The 20277-nt window shown below is 44.8% G+C and overlaps 1 protein-coding gene across 1 annotated transcript; it reads right to left on the bottom strand.

Moving 5' to 3' along the window:
• Positions 1-5497: 5497 nt before the first annotated feature.
• lzts3b (leucine zipper, putative tumor suppressor family member 3b) lies at positions 5498-18569 on the bottom strand. Its single transcript, XM_007254076.4, has 6 exons — positions 18304-18569; positions 14664-15254; positions 13140-13691; positions 11064-11384; positions 9715-9945; positions 5498-8791 (listed from the first exon to the last, which is right to left on the bottom strand). The coding sequence occupies exons 2-6, from the start codon at positions 15153-15155 to the stop codon at positions 8138-8140; spliced, it is 2250 nt and encodes a 749-aa protein (XP_007254138.3). The 5' UTR covers positions 15156-15254; positions 18304-18569; the 3' UTR covers positions 5498-8137.
• Positions 18570-20277: the final 1708 nt, after the last annotated feature.

Raw genomic sequence — 20277 nt, 5'->3', positions numbered from 1 at the left:
GAATCTAGCCCTCTTGACCGCGGGTTACATGACCCACGATACTGGTCGGCTCGTCGCTACGAGCCTGCATGCTCGGCGCCAGGTGTGGCTGGCCCAATCCTCTCTGCCCGAACCTTGCCGAGCTACGCTGCGGTCCGTGCCTCTCAAACCCGGGTCTCTCTTCGGACCAGCAGCCAAGGAAGCCCTGGAACGACGATCCTCCCTGACGGAGGCTCGAAAGCTGCATAATACCGGGCAGCCACAGAGTTTTCGTCGCCCACTACAGCGGACTCGAGGACACGATAGAGAGAGGCGCTTTGGAGCCGCAGCTCCGCCGCCGCGCCCCGCAGGCCCCACGGTCCCGCCGAGAGCGCCTAGGCGACCCCCCCACCCTTCCAAGCTGCGTGCAGCTGCCGCTGCTGACCGCCGCTGACATGCTACGGCCGGTGACGCTGTTGCTCTCACCATCACATTTGGCCTACTGGACAAAGATGATCTCAGACCCGTGGGCTCTGAGCACCATGACAGTGGGTTACAGACTGCAGTTTCGCCGCCGGCCACCAGTATGTTCTCGCCCTACGGTGACCAAAGTTCGGGATCCCGTTCGGGCTGCAAGTCTCTCCCAGGAGATAGGCTCCCTGCTGGCCAGAGGAGCCATAGAGTTAGTAGACCCTCAAGTTCACCCCGAGGGGTTCTACTCAATTTATTTTGTTGTTCCGAAGAAAGACGGCGGTTTGAGACCGATCTTAGATCTCCGTCGCCTGAACAAATTTTTGAAAGTTCTTCCGTTCCGGATGTTACACACCGCGGCTGTTCTCCACGCGGTTTCCGAGGCGGAGTGGTTCACCCTAGTGGATCTCAAAGACGCCTACTTTCACGTTCCAATCGTTCCAGAACACAGACGGTTTCTCAGGTTCGCCTTCCGAGACAGGGTATACCAGTTCAGAGTGCTACCGTTCGGCCTTTCACTGGCACCAAGGGTGTTCACGAGATGTATGCGGGCGGCCCTGTCCCCCCTTATGGCTCAGGGGCTGAAAATCTTGCCCTATCTAGACGACTGGCTGCTGTGTGCCCCCTCGGAGCAGAGAGCTCACACAGACACACTCAGATTACTGCAGCACACGCAAGCGCTGGGGCTCGCGGTGAACTGGAACAAGAGTGTTTTAATTCCTGCTCAGTCCATAACCTTTTTAGGCATGGTCTTGGATTCACGTCGCATGTTGGCCACCCTGCCTTCAGCTCGCGCTGCGGCTATACTATCGGCCATTCACAGCCTCAGGTGGGGCGCCAAGGTGCAGTATGTGAGGCTTTTGCGACTACAAGGTCTTCTCACCGCCGCTGCGCAGGTGGTGGCACTGGGGAAGCTCCACATCCGACCATTTCAGATGTGGCTCATCAGTCTGAAACTGGATGCGGCACGGCACAGGCACACACGCGTTCGCATTACCAGCGAGTGCTTGGCTGCCCTCGATGTCTGGAACTCTGCACCCTTCCTGCTGTCCGGGGTAACGATGGGCCAGATTCCTTCTCGCAGAGAAGTGATCACTACAGACGCGTCAGCCACAGGCTGGGGGGCTGTCTGGAACCACAGCGCAGTGCAGGGTGTTTGGTCCATGCGGCAGGCGCGAGACCACATCAACATCCTGGAGTTACGTGCCATAGTGCTCGCCCTGAGACATTTTCTCCCGGTGCTCCGCGGCAGACATGTCTTGGTGAGATCGGACAATGTGTCAGCAGTCTATCATGTAAACCACTTCGGCGGAACACGGTCCCGCAGGCTATTAATGCTGGCACAAGAACTCTGGACGTGGGCTCACCCCAGAGTGTTATCTCTGAGAGCATCTCATGTGACAGGCGCCACCAATGTCACGGCGGATGCGCTATCTCGCCGTTCTCTTCACCCAGGACGATGGAAGCTACACCCGCGTGTGGTACAGCTGGTGTGGGAACGGTTCGGGGAGGCTCGAGTAGACCTCTTTGCCTCTCCAGACACGACACACTGCCCTCTCTGGTTTTCGGAGATGGCACTATACAGCCCATTGGGCCAGGATGCCCTGGCTCACAGCTGGCCGAGAACTCTGCTCTATGCCTTTCCCCCTTTGCCTCTGATTCCGGCTGTATTGGACAGAGTACGCCTGGAACAGCATCGGGTCCTCTTGGTGGCCCCGAAGTGGCCGTATCAAACATGGTTTCCAACGCTGCTGTCATTACTCCATGGGGTTCCATGGGAACTTCCGTGTCGAGCAGACCTGCTTTCACAGCTGAACGGACAGGTGTGGCACCCACGTCCGGAGCAACTCCGGCTATGGCTGTGGCCCTTAGGCCCACCAGCACATTAGACTCGTGCACGGCCCAGGTCAGACGCACGATCGATAATGCTAGAGCTCCTTCTACGCGGGCTCTATACGAGGGCAGGTGGAAGGCTTTTGAAGCTTGGTGTATTAACCAAGGTGTGGTACCACACCTCTGCACACTACAGACTGTCTTGTCCTTTCTCCAGACGCTACTGGAGGAAGGCAGGGCCGCTTCGACGCTCAGGGTATACGTGGCGGCCTTAGCCTGTCACGTGATGCCGGCGGACGGTACTTCCTTGGGCTCTCATAAGCTTGTGACTGCTTTTTTGAAGGGAGCTAGGAGACTGGCTCCCCCTCGTAAGCCGCGGTATCCCCCCTGGGATCTTCCGCTAGTCTTGAACGCTCTCTGCAAGGCTCCTTTTGAACCGCTAGAGCAGGCAGAGCTGAAATGGATCTCTCTAAAGGCTGCTTTCCTGTTGGCTGTTTGCACAGCAAAGCGGAGCTGTGAGCTGCATGCGCTGTCTATCAGCCCCCTGTGTTTACAGTGGGGCTTGGATGATTGCAGTGTGAAACTGAGGCCGAACGCTGCGTTTCTGCCTAAGGTGTTGAATCCTGCTTTTGTGAACCAAACCATTGATCTTCCAGCCTATGGGGACGATTCTGATACCAGGAGGCTAAAGTTATGCCCTGTAAGAGCTCTACGGGCATATGTTTCTGCTACGACGGCTGTTCGTCAAACGGACCAGCTGTTTGTATGTTTTTCTGCTGCGAAGTTGGGGAAACCACTTTCGAAGCAACGGCTATCCCACTGGCTTGTGGAGGTTATTCAGGGGGCCTACAGGGCTGCAGATCGCCCTTTGCCTGCCCCGACTACAGGACATTCTGTCAGAGGCATCGCCACATCTTGGGCTGCGCTTCAAGGAGTGTCTCTACTAGAGATTTGTGCAGCGGCCACATGGTCGTCACCATGCACCTTCTCTCGTTACTACAGTGTGAACGTGGCAGCCGCCGAGGGCTTATCTACGGCGGTTCTGTCTGGAATCTCCTCGTGACATCGCTGGTATGCATCATCCACATTAAGCACCGCCCTGGCGGTCAGTAACTATGAAACATAACGCTAGTTACGTATGTAACTGTGGTTATGTGAATAGTGGATGACCGCCAGGGTTCTTGGTCACTCGGATTGCGAGAAGAACCAAGTTTTGAGGAGGAGCAGCGAGTGCCAGGGGGCATTTATACCCCGCTTGCGTCACACGCTGTGTCACGTGTAGTGACTTCGTTGGTATACAACTCTCGGTTCGCCGTGGGCACGGCAGGGAATACATTCACATTAAGCACCGCCCTGGCGGTCATCCACTATTCACATAACCACAGTTACATACGTAACTAGCGTTTTTAATCACAGTTTTCATGCCTCTTGGCATCTCCTCCACCAGTCTTACACACTGCTTTTGGATAACTCCTGCTTCAAAAACTCAAGCAGTTCAGCTTGGTTTGATGGCTTGTGATCATTCATCTTCCTCTTGATTATATTCCAGAGTTTTTATTTTTGTAAAATTAAAGAAACTCATAATTTTTAAGTGGTCTTAACTTTCATTTCTCTTTTGTAGCCTTTCCCCTTTATTTGGAGTATAACATTCCCCTTGAAACAGAGTCACATGAGAAAGGGATGAAATCCTCCTCCTAAGAAATAGAACTCTTCAAACACCATATACAGATAGATATAAAGCAGTGGAGCGCTAAAGTTCAGCAAACTTTAAGCCATATTTCAGATGGGCAGGTGGTTCAGCAATTAATTATTATTGTCCATTCCTTACCTCCTCAGTGATGGGGAGCTGAAATTAACATTTAATATATTTCTCTGTTCCACCATAAATGCTGCAGCCTCTGCTATCTGTTGCACCATTTTAGGTGGAACGAGAAAGTTAGCATACGTTGAAACTACACATTAAACTGTTCTATTATAGTGGTTATCGTAATTTTTAGCCGGGGGAAATACTCAGATTTGTGGGTTTCTTTGGTTGCTTGTGCCACCAGTTGTCACTGAAACTCATAGCCCTCAAAAATCTGTGTTTGATGGTCCATGTAACACTTATCAACACTTCCCCTGATCCTTCCAGCCTAAAAAGAAACTGGATAATCTACCCATAAGCATGCATACGCAAAACATATACTATTGCATCTCAAAAAAAAAAATATTGAAAAGTTACTTTATGTCAGTAATTCAGTTGAAAATGTGAAATTCATATATTATATAGATGTACACACAGAGTGATCTATTTTAAGCATTTATTTTTTTATTGTGGCTTACAGCCAATGAAAACTCAAAAATCAGTGTCTGAGAAAATTAGAATATTATATAAGATTAATGGGTACTTTTGGCAGTGTGCCAAGTTTGCAAATGAAATCTGCATCTCCATAAAAGTTGTCAGCAGTGGGAAGCATTAAGTGCTGTAAGATATTCTATTTTTTTTTTTTAGATGCACTAGTATCCTACATAGTGATGGGTCACAGATGACAAGGTTGTGAGCTACTACTATTGGTCCCTTCAGCAAGGCCCGTTACCCTTACTGCTTTCTTGGCACTGCTGCAATGACTGCCTACCGCTCTGGGTCAGTTCTTAAACTGAGTGTATTGGAGGCAAGTATGATGGACAAGCACAAAGTTTGGAGCAAGTTCGAAAAGTGAGTGTGAAGGCTAGACAACTGGGTCAGAACATACCCAAAATATCAGGCTGGGCTTGCTGGGATTTTCTGCTGGAGAAAAAATAAACTGGCTGTTTTAATCAGGTTCAACTGGTTGATAATCATAGGAAATGTGATTTGGTAGTTTAACTGGTCTTCAAGCATGTCCAGGTGACCACTATGGTCAGCCAGCATAAACAGAAACATAGATTATGCCAGTAAGAACTGGTTATGCATTAATCTTACCAGCACAGCCTATACTTTTGTCTGAAGGTGCAGTTTTGCAACCACCAGCTTAGACCATCTGAAACCAACTACGAGTAAAATCTAGTCTTGGTTTGTGATTTTTTTTACAACAGGGCTGATATGAAGTGGTCAGTACTTACCAAAAGTTATGCTTTTTATAGAGAAAGGGCTACTAATCAATGGGTATGACTTCATCTGTCCCACAGAAGAGCTACTGCAGTACAAAGTGCTGAAAAAGTTGATGCTTACCTCTACTGTTGAGAACTCATTTTGGGGGCACAAAAGAAACCTGCACAAAAAGACTTGTGTCTTTATTTCTGATTCTGCTTGGGTATGCTCTTCATCAAGCCATTACACTAACATAAATACAAACAATAAAAATGAGTATAAAAACATAGTTAGCATTTGCGCTCTAAAACAATACCATAATTACAACAACATCAAAAGGAACATGGGTTTGGATATGGTTGTTGCATTGTATCATATAAGAGATAAAATGGTAGGCCTATGTGTACCATGTTTGAGAAAGTAATGTCGACTTGTCTGCTTCATTGGTTCACAATAATTAATAGTAATAATAATAATCATCTTTTTCAAAATATTCACACGGAGTATCTTGGTATATTAACATGTTTACATAAATAGCGATGATCAACACCCAAATCCATAGCCAGTCTTCCAATAACACAGCAGAACATCACACTAGTACATAGCAGCAAGTCTGTCTTTGTCCTTTCTTTGAGAGAGCAATGTTCATTACCTGGACTTTCGGCTCTTTCAGCTCTCTTTGCTTACTGTCTAACCATATTCACTCTCCTAATCCTGGTCTACAAAGGAACTCAAGTTTAAGAATAAATTAAAGCAAGTTTAGGTCAGTTTAGAAGTTGGTTTTAGGTCTCCCCATTTTCTAACTTAAAAAAACTAAAGAAAAACTATATATTTTTTTCAAGTACTTCTGTTTGCGAGTGGGATCTGTTTAAAGATTCTTTGTTGATAAACCTTAGATCCCTTTGTGATCAATTTTTAGTCACTGCAAGTTTTTGTGCAGTGATGGAGAACCAGGTTCCCCAGTATCCCTGAAACATGACTGAAACACGCCTGTGCCTTTCCTCTAATTGGAACACTCTAAGCTGATTGTAGATCCCTTTAAAACAACATTCTCCATCTTAGGGTGTACCCATACTAGGCCATACTGGTGGCCTTGTACTGTGCCCGAGCACAATTGCCCCTCAGAGTAGCTGCATTCCAAAGTGTAGTCGTGGTAGGAGTCTCAAAAGCCTTTTGGTCAGTGTAACAAGGCTTTGTAGTGACATCATGCACGAGCATCATGTGATGACACTAAGGTCAGAAACTTGTGTGCTTTTTCATTTCTTTACAGAAATAATTCATAAATAATTCACAAATATTTTTAAATAAACTCTGCACTAGTCTTTTCTCCATTTTCTAATGCCCACAATCAAGGTTTCGAAGGATACATCAGTTGCATCCTTCATATAATTCCAAATATTGGCTACATTTCTTTGCTGTACACACAGAATCTTTCACTTTGGAACAGCCTTCAATGGCCCACCCAGGAAGCAGCTTCGCCTTTTCACATCTATCATGCTTAACATTCCGTGTCCAAGCATGCTTACATTCTCACAAAGATGATTTATGTGTTTAAGAAAACAATCTGCATCAATTGCCTAAATCAGACTGCGTATGCACAGAATTTTACACAGAAAGATGGTGGCCCCTTCAACCACATTAAACTAAACATCTTCCTTGTTCACATGTGGCATCACATCCTGGGTGATATGAAAAGTTGTTCACACCAAGCATTTTAAATGCATCTCCTGTGACAGCTTGTGGTCAGATCTCACATATCATTTCCACCTGTACTATGCACTGGCCACTTATGATCGGAACCTAAGTACGATAAAGACGATAAATGATGGCAGATTTAATATTGAACTAATTTCATATAACAAGAACAGAAATGCAGCTAGAACTACTACCATTTCTAATTTATAAACTTAATAAACTTTAATAAACTTATACCCAGCTTTTTTTAAGTGTATGTGTATCCCATTACAAATACTCTTCTGACTCCTCTTTTGACTTAATGTCTGTTCTTGGTCCTACTATAATAAATAAATTATAAACTAATAAATAAATAAAAACAATACCACTCCTATTACTGTTACTACTAAAAACAATAATCCTCCCTGGATAAACTATTGATGGATTACCATCCCATCCATTGCTTTGTTCTTCTCTCATGTTTTTCCTGTTTTATTTATAAAAAAAAGAATAAACAGGCACAATTCAGATCAGACAGCTGATGCAGATTGTATTTAATTAGATTTTTCCTTTGTTGATTGTGCAACACAAGAATGTTCGGTTAATTGTGCTGCACGTTATAAAAGAGGCAGCATCACTGATGTCATATAAACATTCCATGCTTGGGCACAGTTAGTGAGCACACTTCTTCAGGTCTTCAAGCAGGCCCAGGCACGGTTCATTGTACTAGTCCAAAGAACCAGGCTTTGTGGAGGAAACATGTTTGGGCACAGTACGGATTACCTAGTGTGAGTACACCCTTAAATTTATACAAAGACCCCTGGTAGATATTTTTCAGACCTTTATACTTTCTTTCCCATTTTGTTTCCTAATGACCTCAATCCCTTGAGTTAGATATTTAGAGGATGTCAGTGTGTTTTTGTGTGTGTGCACGCGTGTGTATGTAGGACATAAGACTTTTGAGTCCTTTATCTTTCCAGCACATTGATTTATAACTGCATGTTCTTTGTTCCCTAAGCAAGTCTCCTCGGTTGGGCCCCTTTGTGAATATTTGGGACTGTAAGTGGTACACATTTAAACAAACCGTTTTCAGCAACATAAGTTGAATGAAAGTCGATTGTCTCTGTATCAAGTCGATATGCAGCGGGGACGCTAAATCTCAGTAGACTCAATTCTCTCCAGGCGAGTAGGTCCAGGCCACGGCGGAGTCAGCTGATTGAAGGAGGCCGTCTTGGAGTCATCCGCAGCCGGGGTGAGAGTAACTGTGACCGGGACGTGGACTGGCAGGCTGCTCGGAGGTGGTGAACTGGGAGTGGTGGTCAGTTTGGCTCCCAGCTGTCCAACGCGTTCCTCCAAAGCCTGGTTCCTCTGCAATGTCTCCACGTAGCTGAGCTGCAGCTGGGCCTGGTACTTCAGCACACGGTCCTTCTCATCCTGCCAGGTGTGACGCTCCTGGGCGAATGTGAAAGCCTGGCGCTCGCGCTGCTGCCGCTCCAGCCGCAACTCGCTCTGCATTCGCTCCAGTTGCTGCCGCAGCTCGCCTGCTTCCTGTCTCTGCGCCTTGGCTTCATCACTCTGAAGGCTCAGCAAGGTGTCTACCACAGGACTGAGGGGGGACAGTGGTGTTAGGCCCTCAGGAGTGCGGGGCGAGTGCAGGCCGCCCCAGGGCAGACTGCTGCTGCCGCTGAGGCTGCTGCCCAGACTGCCCACCGAGTGGTCACTGGTGTAACTCAGTTCACCCAGAGCTCGTTTCAGGCCCAGGACTTCAGCCTCAAACACCACTAGCTTGTCCCGTAGTATCGAGACCTGCCAAGAAAGAGATCAAGAGAGGCTTTAAAGAATATTTAATCAATTGATGCATGTGTGCAATTTTTATTGGGATGTAACCACATTTAAATGAGTTATTGTTAAAGAACAGATAAGACGTTCTAAAAGAAAGATACGGTTTTAGTTATTTTTACTGTGTAGAATTCATGTGCCTTTGCAGTTAGTTTAGTACATGCTTTTCATGATTCTCTCTTATCTGTGTCCCATAGCCTCAGTAAATAAGTGTGGAAAGGATGACATTTTGGAGCTCATTTATACTCCCTTTACAAGCAAAAATTAAAACATCCATTTCAAACCAACAACATACTTGTATACATCCTTTTTACTAGCATGGATGTTAGTCAATATATTTTCTAGAGTTAAAAGTTTCTCACAATAACAAATAGAGTGAGATTAACAGCTGTAATCAGTGTTTTAAAAAGTTATGTTGTAAGTTTCTTTTCTGCCTGAGTTTCTCATTTGCTGTCGAGTCCATATGGCAGTGTGGTTTCTCTTTCATTATTGGCTACACTGTCCCCACTATTCCAGTGACACTACTACATTCAATCAGTTTCCTTAAGCTGTCAGAAAATTTGCACACATTTTAATACAATAAAGGCAAACTACGGACAGAAGGCTCCATCTATTTCGATATTTAACACCATATATGGTGTCATTTCTGGTTTCTAAATAGCATGCTTGTATGTTGCTAAAAAACAAGTCTTGTATCTTTTCCTGAGATCAGTGTAGGCCACCACAGAGTGAGAAAATACTTTACACTCCCATCACATTGTGTGTAATATGGAGAACAGGCAATTCTACATCTACATTCTAAATGTAATGTAGTCCAAGTCTATGCTTAATTCCTGTCTGGAAAACAGCCTCAGTTCTTTTTATGTGTGTGTTAATAATTATGAAAATACCTCAGCCAGTGTCTTTTTGAGCTCTCCCTCACACCTCTCCAACTCACGACTCTTTCTGTTATAGGAGTCCTTTAATCCAAGCATAGCTTCTTCCCTCTCCTTCAGCTGGGCATTGAGCTCTTTGAGTTGGCCCCTCAGGGCCACCATCTCTCCTGCTCGCTGGGTCACCTCGTTCTGACTGTCCCTCAATTGCTGCTTCAGCAGGGAGATCTCGCCCACCTTCTGACACACCTGCCAAAAACAGAGGAGCACACACCTCAGTTTAATATGAGAGAAATACTAGAAATACAGTAACACTTTACTTTGACTATTTCATACATTCAAGGACCAATATTTATTATATCATATTTTCTTTACTAACCCATAAAATGATCAGGGTGTGTGATCAGATATTAATAAAACATGCTAATTTAAGCGCTGGCATCACTTGACAGCAGAGCTTTAGCCAGTATGTTCTTTTTTTATTGTCTGTTTCTGAGTGTAAATCTGATTGTGAGTCTCTGATCCCACCCACTGCCCATTCCTTAGTTCTAATTTTCACACATCTGGTTGCCAAGAATGAAACACAACAGCAGGCAAACACAGAATAAACCAATACTAAATATTGGTAATGTGTTGGATAAAAGGAGATATCTTAGAGCCCAGAAGGACTACAAGACGGATGCAGGCTGGCTGATTATCTCCTTATCAGTCAGGCACAGAGCTTCAGCCAAAGTTAGTAAAGCTTAGCTACACAAGTTATTACAACCACTACTAGGATTGGGAATTTTGGGAAAAGGTAATTTTAACATTTGATTGCTCAAATTTATATATTCATCCATGTGCAGCTGGGTTCTTAAGGCAGTGAGTATTTGAGATAAAGTAAAGTCATCCAGATTATTGCTGGCTAACAATGTCAGGCTACTACATACTTCCTTAAACTGCTATCAGTCAAAATGAGGAGCAAACAGGCCATAGCTGTTTACTACCAAGACATGAAAACATTGTGACAGAAAAACACAACAGAAACCATCTCTTTGTCTCTATATTGATTCAATTCAGCTTTTACTGTGATTATATTTGCTAATGCCTAAGATCCTTGAACTTCTCATTCGGTTCATTGTAGATTCAGTGTCCTCAATCTGGCAACCTTCTGGGGATGAGGTAGAGGGGAAGACAACTTTTTCCCACTGTTTTGACATTTTAATTTTTTTTAGACATTTTTCATGCTTGTTAATAAAGGATACATTTAACAGTGTCCAAAGACCAGCCAAACATATATGCCTCAAATTGGTCATGTGACAGTTTTTCAGACTTTTTAAAATGCTAATAAGAAGAATCTGAACGTGCCATTCCACACGGCTGCTCACCTCCCATTTGGTTTCCTCCAGCCGGGGCAGGATGTCAGCCTGCTCCTTGCGGTAGTCCAGGCACTTTCTCTCCAGCTCTTCTCGCTGGGCCAGCAGGGCACCAATCTCATCCTGGAGCCTGTTCTTGTCCTGCTGCAGCCGGGTGATCTGTGCCTGCAGGGCTTGCTGAGAGCGCTGCGCTCGCCGGGTCACCTGCTGCAGTCGCCCAGCGTAGTTCTGCCTCAGCTCTTCCATCTCGCGCTCCCACACTCGCTGCTTCTCCTCAAACACCTGCACAATGGCTGCCTCACTCTGGTCCAGGTTGCGGCGCATGTGGAGGACCTTTGAGGAAAGCAGGGAAATGGTTTACATAACAGTATCCCACTAGCAGGATTATGTAAGTAAATAATGGGTTTATGTGCAGGGAGCGCATAATATGGGCGTTTCATCTGGTACACCTACAACATAGAGTAGGTGCATTTTGTAGGCCTACAATTACTGACAGTAGCTAGCAAAGTGGTCAGTAAATGAATACAGATTGCTACTATACAGCACTGCTGATGTGCCTGAGACAACCATACCAGTGTTGGTGTAACTGCTGTGATGAGAATGTACCACCACCCAAAAGATATCTGATCCCTCTCCGGTAACAAAATGGTAGTTAAAATTGTACATTGACCAAGGGGCTTTAGCCATTAACTGTAAACCTACAAAAACAAACATCCCACCTCTCCTGTGACTTGTGGAAGTCTCCTACATATTGATAGTGGGTCCCTAATACCGGCAAATCAACCAGTACTTCTCAGATATCAAGATATTGTATATCTTGTGTTTACATACTGTACCCTTAAAACATACTACCATACATTGTGACCCCCTTTCCAGTTTGAAACAAGAAAGCAACATGAAACAACCCCAAAGACAAGCCAACTCATTACCTCAAGCAAGTACCTCAAGAAAAATGCTTTGCCCTTAATGTACTGAAAGGTAAAATGTTTAATTAATCATAATATTAGTATATATAACAAGTTATATCACCTACAACTTAATAAAAGTGTGAATGAACCCCATTTTCTGTAATCAGGTACTGGCAGGCAAGTTTATTGCTACATCTATTGTTTCATCACATTGTAGAACCACTACTGTTACTCTAAAGTGTATACAGACTCTTGGAGCAGAAAACTTAAACGAGAAATAATTGATTACAGAAATCAAATGTGTGGATTAAATTTTTTTATGCCCAGGATAATAAAATCAGAGGTCGTCTAATGACATTATAATGATTTGTGTTTTGGCATAAACAGAAATGGGCAAAGAATATGGCAATTCTATTCGGATACAAAATGCATGTTAATGCAGACTTTTGTTGCTTATTTCCTCCCACAATGCCATCACACACTAGGTACAAGTCAACAAGGCACACACACTCTCTTTAGACAAACTGTCTAAATCCAGGATGTCTCCTTTGTTCCAAGGTTCTAATCGAATTATCTAATTGACTATAGCTGCATCAATTTGGGAATATATATGTTAATTAATAATTAATTTTGTTTATAAACACCCAATAATTAAATTAAATATTTAAAGATCATACAGAAGCAATTAAAATTGCTGTTTGCTAATCTTGTAAAAAAGGCTATTCTGCACATTGTTATTGTATCTTCCCTTTGGAAAAATTCAACAACTGAATATTTATTTATAAGATATTTATAAAGCATTCATAATACATTTATTCATGTATATTCATTTGTCTGCCACAGTACATTTGCTAAATGCATAATTTTTAAACTGGTCTGAAATCAAGTACCTGGTAACCCTGCTGAAAACAGATGCAGTGTATCTGGTTGCTGTATCTACCCTGTAGCCACAAATCCCAAAAGGGATTGGAGCCTTACAGATAGCTATAGGCTGGGATGTGGAGTGTAAAAAAAAAAAAAAAAAAACTTTTAAAATGGAACAGAACCTCCACATATAGGTTCTGTCTCTATTTATTTTTTTCAGAGAACCATACATCCAAACCTAGATTCATTTAGAAACTTTTATGTTCATATTTGTAGTTTCCAAAAGGCTTGCTCAGGTCAACCATCTATCACTCACCTCCTGCTCTTTTTCCCACAGTCGATCCTCCAAGTCTTGTATTATGTCATCTGAGGAGGGGGAAGGACGAACGGCAGCAGGCCTTTCCCCCATGTGACAAAGTCTCTGATAAGACAAACAGCTCTTTCCAGAAGATGAGCGTCCACTGTCAGAAATGCTCAGACCGTTCTGGTAGCTAGGCTTGTCCAGTTTGTCTAGCGGGGCAGCAGCAGTGCCCAGTCTGTTGATATGGCTGGTTGATGCACTAAGGGGGCCGAGGGCAGGAGGAGGGCCGTAAGCCGAGCCAGGTCCTGTGTAAGTGGGCAGAGAGGTGAGCGAGTTCCTCCCAGAATCAGACATGCCTCCCTGGCCTCCGTTCCCTCCAGCCCGTTCCCTCTCTGGACTCTCCTGCTCTATAAGTGACTGGGGAGCATCAGAACCTCCAGTACCTCCAGCAGACCGACCTCCAGCACCCCCTCCACTTCCAGCATGTCCAACCAGGTTCTGCATTGAGTGAAAGCTCTTTGGCACTACGGGTTTGAAGGCAGACGGCCGCACCAATCCAGAATTGTCCTGAGAGGCAGTGTAAAAGGACATATTACAGGTTAGGATTACAAATAATAAAACAACTCACAGTAGTCTATCTGTTTCTCTGCATATTTGTTAGCCTATTCTTCAATTTTCAGGATCCCACTGAGCGGGTATTATTTGGCTGATGATTCTTGTCATCTTGTTATAGGCTAGAGATGTTTAAGTGTGAGAATATTTTTAATGCCCATGATTTCAGAAAAAGTAATGAATTAGCAGGTGCCCCAATATATCTGTCCACATAGCTTGTGTGTCCATTTTTTCCCCCATTTTCTCCCAATTTGGCTATCCAATTGTTCCACTCCTTTGTGCATCCCCATCACCAGTGGCACCTGCAACCCTAGGAGGATGCGGACGAGCACATGCCTCCTCCGACTGAAGTCAGTCACCCATTTTTTTTGGGCTGCTGCTGATGAATCATTGCCTGAACAGCCAGCACGCTCGGAGATAAGCACAGCGGCTAGGTTTCGATACATCTGCTCACAGACGCCTCTTGCCGCCCGGTGCCACCTTTAAGCGTGATGGGAAGAGAGCGCCATCTACCCACCCGAAGGGAGCAGGGCCAATTGTGCTCCCTCTGAGCGCAGGCAGCTGATGGCAAAGCTGCATGAGCTGGGGTCCGAACCTGCGACCTCCCGCTCATAGTGGCAGCGCATTAGACGGCTAGACCACTCGGCGCCCTCGTTTATTGTTTTAATAGCTACTGCACCCTTAACTGGCTTTGAAAAAGTGATGTACAGTAGCTTAGCATACAATGATGAGCTGACAAAGCTGATTAGTTGTTAGCAACTTATTACATTACATATTTAGTCAAATAAAAGTGAGCAAGTTATTATATACAGAATCATTAGTTTCAATTAATTACAGTCCATACAGTGTTGTTAAAAATGACAACATATCATATTATTCTGCAGAGTGTAACTGCATAAAACTACATCATATTATATTATTTCTCACCTGTTCAAGTTTCCCAGACATGGTCATAATCTTGGGCGGTGTGCGACCATCTGTCTTTGCAGCATTCCCCTCTCTAATCTTCACAGGAGCCATGCCATCATTGTGTCTCTCACCAGCATGCCCCATCCCAGTCCCACAGGTGTCCATGCCCATGCCCCCCGCCCCCCTGGGACCTTCCCTGCGGCTCACTCCCCCGCTGGCCTCCAGCCGCTCACCGACAGAGGGAACTCTCTCTAGGTTAGAGGAGATGGTGGTGGACTCACAGCCTGTGAGCTGGGGCCGGTCCGTGGTGATGCTGCTGCCCCCCCTCTCGTCGCTGGAGCCTGTGCCCTCAGAGGTGGAGGGTGGCGGAGGCAGACGTTCGGCACTGAAGCTACGCTCTGCGGGGCCTCGGCGTGACAGTGGCGGGCCACGGGGGAGGGTGGTACGAGTGCCCACACTCTTCATGGCAAACTCTTGTTCACCAGCCACACCACTGCCTACGCTGCCCATTGTGAGGAGCCTGAACCCAGCTTCTCACTCAGCGCCACAAGCCGTCATGTGGGCCATTGGAGCCAGGGTGGTACCACCAGCTAGTAGTGGGCACTTACACTAAATAGGGAAACAAGAAAAGAGGAATGAAATTAGATACATGTCTGCTGGCAAAGTTGGACACAGGATGATCAATGATCAGCACTGCAAATAAGAGAGCAATCAAGTAATTGCTTAAACAAATCATTAAAAGGAATATATGTAATACTGATAAACCACTGCTAACAATTCTAACATCTAACACAGGTAGTGACTAATAATCTTTTGGAAGCTCATAATATTGAACAACAAATACACCTGTTTTGTTCACAGCTGAAAAACACTACAAGATCTGCCAGATCCTCAGGTAGGAACATGAACAATATTCTCTACTACAGGTTAGAGTTTTTTTGGAACACATGCATATTGAATTTGGAGACTATGGCCCAAAACGTGCTTCAACCAAGGATGTGAAAGCAGATGTTTCACGTTATAAAGACTGGGTTTTGCATATAGTTCATTGCATGACGCATTTCGCATTTCAAAACCCAACACAACCATCAGCTGTGTTCTGAGCACCTCCGCAAGAGGCACTACAGTGACAACCAAGCCGTCTTGATAAAGTACTTACTACACAAAAGACAAAAGAGTTCATCTAGTACTGACACGGACATATGTAAAAACCTAATCTTCACCACACCCAGCATCTCAACATTCTGACAATAACGATGCTCGTGTACGTGATTTAAGCATTGCTTCAACTGAACAATGACAATTGTTCTGTAGGCATGGCTTCGCTTGTACAAGCGTACCCCCCCCCACCCCTCAAAACACAAAAAATCTACCAGATCTCTTAGATCTGAACTACGGCTTTGAGATGGAGACCTCCATCACTCAAATAATATCTGATTAATGGTGGTCTTGTGGTCTGAGAATGACCACTGATGAACAGGATGAACAGACCATTGATGTGCGGCTGGAAAATTATGCATGACAACAGCGGAGGATCTACATTTTGGCCAATGATTGCACCTAAAAGGCAGGAGGACCTCGTAAAGGTGCCAGTGAGAGGAATCACAAGGCATCATATAAGGTGTGTTTTAAATATAGCAGATATTTAGAGAGTGTACACATGTTGTAATGTTCTTGAAACGCCTCTGCTGATGAGGACGTGAGGCACGAGGCTGTCATGTTTTCCAGGGTGATTCAAGGAGCTGGCCAGCAGAGGGCTCTCACTACAGCACTTGCCTTGGCATTACCTCATCTCTTCTCTCAGCTGAAAACTCTCACGCACACACATCAACATACACACATCAGACAGTGCAGCGCAGTGTAGTGAGCCAAAAACCCTCTTTCTCTCTCTCTCTTTCTCTCTCTCTCTCTTACAAACACACATAAATATATATATAAGACAATGAGGAATTCTCTTTGTGTATTGTGCTGCTGCTTTCTGTGAATATAGGTTGCACAGATTTGCACAATAAACACCAGACCCTCTCTGTCTACCTGACTACAGACCCAGTAGCAGCAGCAGAAGCACGTGCTCCTCTCTATAATCTACACTGCCATGATTACAGTGTAGCCCATGTTTACAGCAACTCCACTGTCTGGGCATTCAGCTCAGTCTGGACTAAAGCAAAAAAGACCCCCCCCCCCAACACACACACATCTATCCCCCTGCCCTCCACAGTATCTACAGACTGAACCCCCTGTCCTGCTCTTCTTTAGAGTTAAGAGGTAAGGTTGTCCCCAGTGATTTGCTAAGGTTTCAGGCCTGAGTGCAACACTATTGTGTATTCAGCTGCCTGTGTAAGGAACACATAGTACAGCAGAACAGAGAAAGGGAGGGCTTTATTTATAACGGATAATTGCTGTTCTTGTTCCAGTTACCTCAGTAACATCTGGATCCACTTCATGTCTCTCACCAGCTACGCTGGGCAATATATTGTAAATATTAGAATATTTAATGCAATATTTTATGCAACATATAAAGATGACCATATCAAACAAGTTACATTACACAGTAGGTTGGCATGTGTGTGTGATTTGTGTCTATTTCAAGAAATATAAACGTGGATGGGTTGTTTGTGTGGAAACGGTTTGGTAGAAGGTTTTAAAGGAAAGACACTAAACTGAAGACAATCTTATGTTAATTTTACCATAGAAACACTGTAATTTAAGGAGCATTGTGAAGTGCTTATTTATTAAATGAATATATTACTTAAATGTAACAAATACAGCATGCTTTGTTTTAGGTGTTATAAATAAATAAGAATACTCAGTACCTAACATTATACTTTGTTCAGGGGTCAATCATGTTGTGTAGGGATGATGCGAAATTAAACTTTCTGGCCCAAAATGAAAATTTTTAATATTTGGCTGAAAGCACAGATTTTCTCTCATTTGTCCCTACTTTTGTTATCAAAAAAAGATTGAAAAAACTAAAAAATATATAAAAATATTCATAAAACAGTGATAGATACCTAGATATCTCTTTTTATTATCCACTTGTTATCCATGATCTACACAATGACAAAATCACAAGCCAGCAGCTTTAATACTTAACACTGTCTGTTCATCACACACACCTACATAAACAGAGGCACGGAGCCCATAACGGTTAGAATGGCGAGAATAGTGAGATTGGTGAAAATGGTGAGCCTCCATCGGCCCAGCAGTATCGGGAGAGCATCATCCTCATCATCACCTTCATCATCAGCCTCTCTTTCTCCCTCTTCTCCTCTTTTTCCAGCCTCAGTCTGAGCGTTACATAATAGCTAATACACCACTCTGCATATCTGCCCTTCTCTCTGGGATTTACCCCCAGAGCATCGTTCACCATTCGCCTTCTAATGCCTGCCTCTGTCTAATACCCCCCCCCCCCCCCCTCCTCTCCTTTACTTCCACTCGGCCGAGCCGCTCGTAGTAAAAGGCTCGACGACAGACAGCCACGACTACTCACACACACTCACACACACACGCGCGCGCACACAAATTGCTAGCTTACCAGCCACCTCACCTTACCGTCAGCCCCCACGACTCAGACCCAGCAGGGGGTCGTGTAGCGAGGGCTAAACCCCGTGTAAAGAATCTGCCCCCGTCCATTCCCGCCACCTCCGCCTCTACTTACTGTTTACAGCAGCGGCAGCAAGAGCCAGGCGCGGCGTCAGGCTGAGAGAGATGCCGCAGAGAGGCGCCTCTCCTCCGGCTCCCGCTCTCCCCCTCTCCCCCGCGCTCGCAGCTCTCTCCCCGGTGGTCGTGAGGGCCGGGGGGAGGCGGAGGTGCAGCCGAACCGTGTCTCTTATCGCGTATCTCCTTCTCTCTCGGCGGTAGTCGCGGAGGCTGCGTGGATCAGCTGAGCCACACACCCACCTCTGCCCCGCCCACCCCGCGCGCGCGTGGAACGCCCCTCAAACCCAACGGCGCCAAGCACACCGCGCACGCGCTCGGGGTTACTATGGCTACTGTAGAGCGCAGAGTAAGTAGCTACTTAGCTAGTTAGTAGCTAGCTATAAACAAGAAGTACAGTATTATGGTTTTTGGTAATTTTCTGAGGGCAAAAAATGTGGAATAAACCGGTTGGGCGACTTAACTCAACTGTGCTTAGATTTTTGGTAGTCACATGCCACAAAAGTGTCCTCACAAATAGAAGACTAAAGCTTCTAGAAGATAAACATAGTTAAAATCATTGTTTTGATCTGCTCAAGGCTATCAGGCTAGTTAAGCGGATTAACTAGTTTAACTCTTGAGTTGCATACCGTAGGTAGTTTTTCGTTTGATGGTTTAGCTGGTGGTATGGTATGATGGTATGACCAGCAAGTTTGCGTTTGTTGACCAGCAAGATCAAACTGGTTGATCAGCATTGGCATTATTACCTGGCTGGTGGACCAGCATGGTGAGCAAGATCACTCTGGTCTGGCCAAGCCATTGACTAGCATGATCAGCATGACCAAGCTGGTCAGTCACCATAATCAACATAACCAAGCTTGTTAACCACCATGATCAGCATTAACAGAGGCCGGTAGACCAACATAATTAGCATTACCAAACGGTCTTACAAGCATAATCAGCATCACCAAGCTGGTTGACCAGCATGATCATCATCACTGAACTGTTAGACCAGCATGATCAGCATTACCAAGCTGGTAGAACCAGCATGACCATCATTACCGATCAACATGGCCAATCTTGTAAACCAACATTATCAGCATGACCAACATGGCCAAGACAATTTTTCAGCAAGACCATGCTGGTCAACCAGTATGACCATGGTGGTTGACCAGCAAGACCACACTGATTGAACAACATGGCCAACACGACCAGCAAGACCAAGCTCATTTATCAGCATGACCATGGTGGTCAACCAGAATGACCAAGCCAATTGACAAGCACAACCAGCATGAACAAGCTGTTTGACCAGGATGACCAGCATGAGCAAGATGCTTAGCGAGCTGGTTGGTCAGTAAGACCAAGCTGGTCAGCCAGTATCACCAGTAAGACCAAGTTGGTCTACCCGCATGACAAGGCAAACTGACCTGGTTGACCAGCAATGCTTGTATTGTACAGTATCAGTCTAATGTTCGGACACATTCTCATTCAATGTTTTTCTGTATTACATACTTAATGTATTTTCTACATTTTAGATTAATATTAAAGACATGAAAACAATTAAGCACACATATGGAATTATATAGTAAACAAAAAAGTGTTTGGCCTCAACAATCCCTTGATCTAAACCCTACTGAAATAGTGATTTGGGATGAGCTGGAGCATAGCGCGAACTATAGCCAACTATTGTTCAGCACGTCTAGGAACTCATTTAAGACTGTGAGAAAAATATTGCAGGTGACTCTACTTAATGAAGACACTGAGAAAATATGAGTATGCAGATCTGTTGTTACCAGTGCAAAATGTGGCTGTATATCTATGTCTAATAACTGTATTGATTTTAATCTTTAACTCTATTTAAATGAGACTCATTATGGTTAGTGTGAAACTTTAATACCTCGGCCAGATTTAAAACTGAGAAAATATTAAGTATCATTTATTTCCAGAAGATGTGTCCTACACACTGTGCTCATACTTCCACAGGCTCTCCAGGCTT

Source organism: Astyanax mexicanus, chromosome 12 (assembly GCF_023375975.1).
Source record: "Astyanax mexicanus isolate ESR-SI-001 chromosome 12, AstMex3_surface, whole genome shotgun sequence".
Classification (NCBI taxonomy): domain Eukaryota; kingdom Metazoa; phylum Chordata; class Actinopteri; order Characiformes; family Acestrorhamphidae; genus Astyanax; species Astyanax mexicanus.
Note: the sequence above shows the minus strand (reverse complement) of the source record. Positions and strands in the feature narration are given on the sequence as shown.

Excerpts from the sequence above, each read along its gene's own strand:
- lzts3b (XM_007254076.4), bottom strand. The coding sequence starts at position 15,155 with ATGGGCAGCGTAGGCAGTGGTGTGGCTGGTGAACAAGAGTTTGCCATG. Across the intron at positions 11,385-13,139 it reads TGTGGGAAAAAGAGCAGGAG|GTCCTCCACATGCGCCGCAA; the intron begins GTGAGTGATAGA and ends CTTTCCTCAAAG. Across the intron at positions 9,946-11,063 it reads TGGAGGAAACCAAATGGGAG|GTGTGTCAGAAGGTGGGCGA; the intron begins GTGAGCAGCCGT and ends TGTTTTTGGCAG.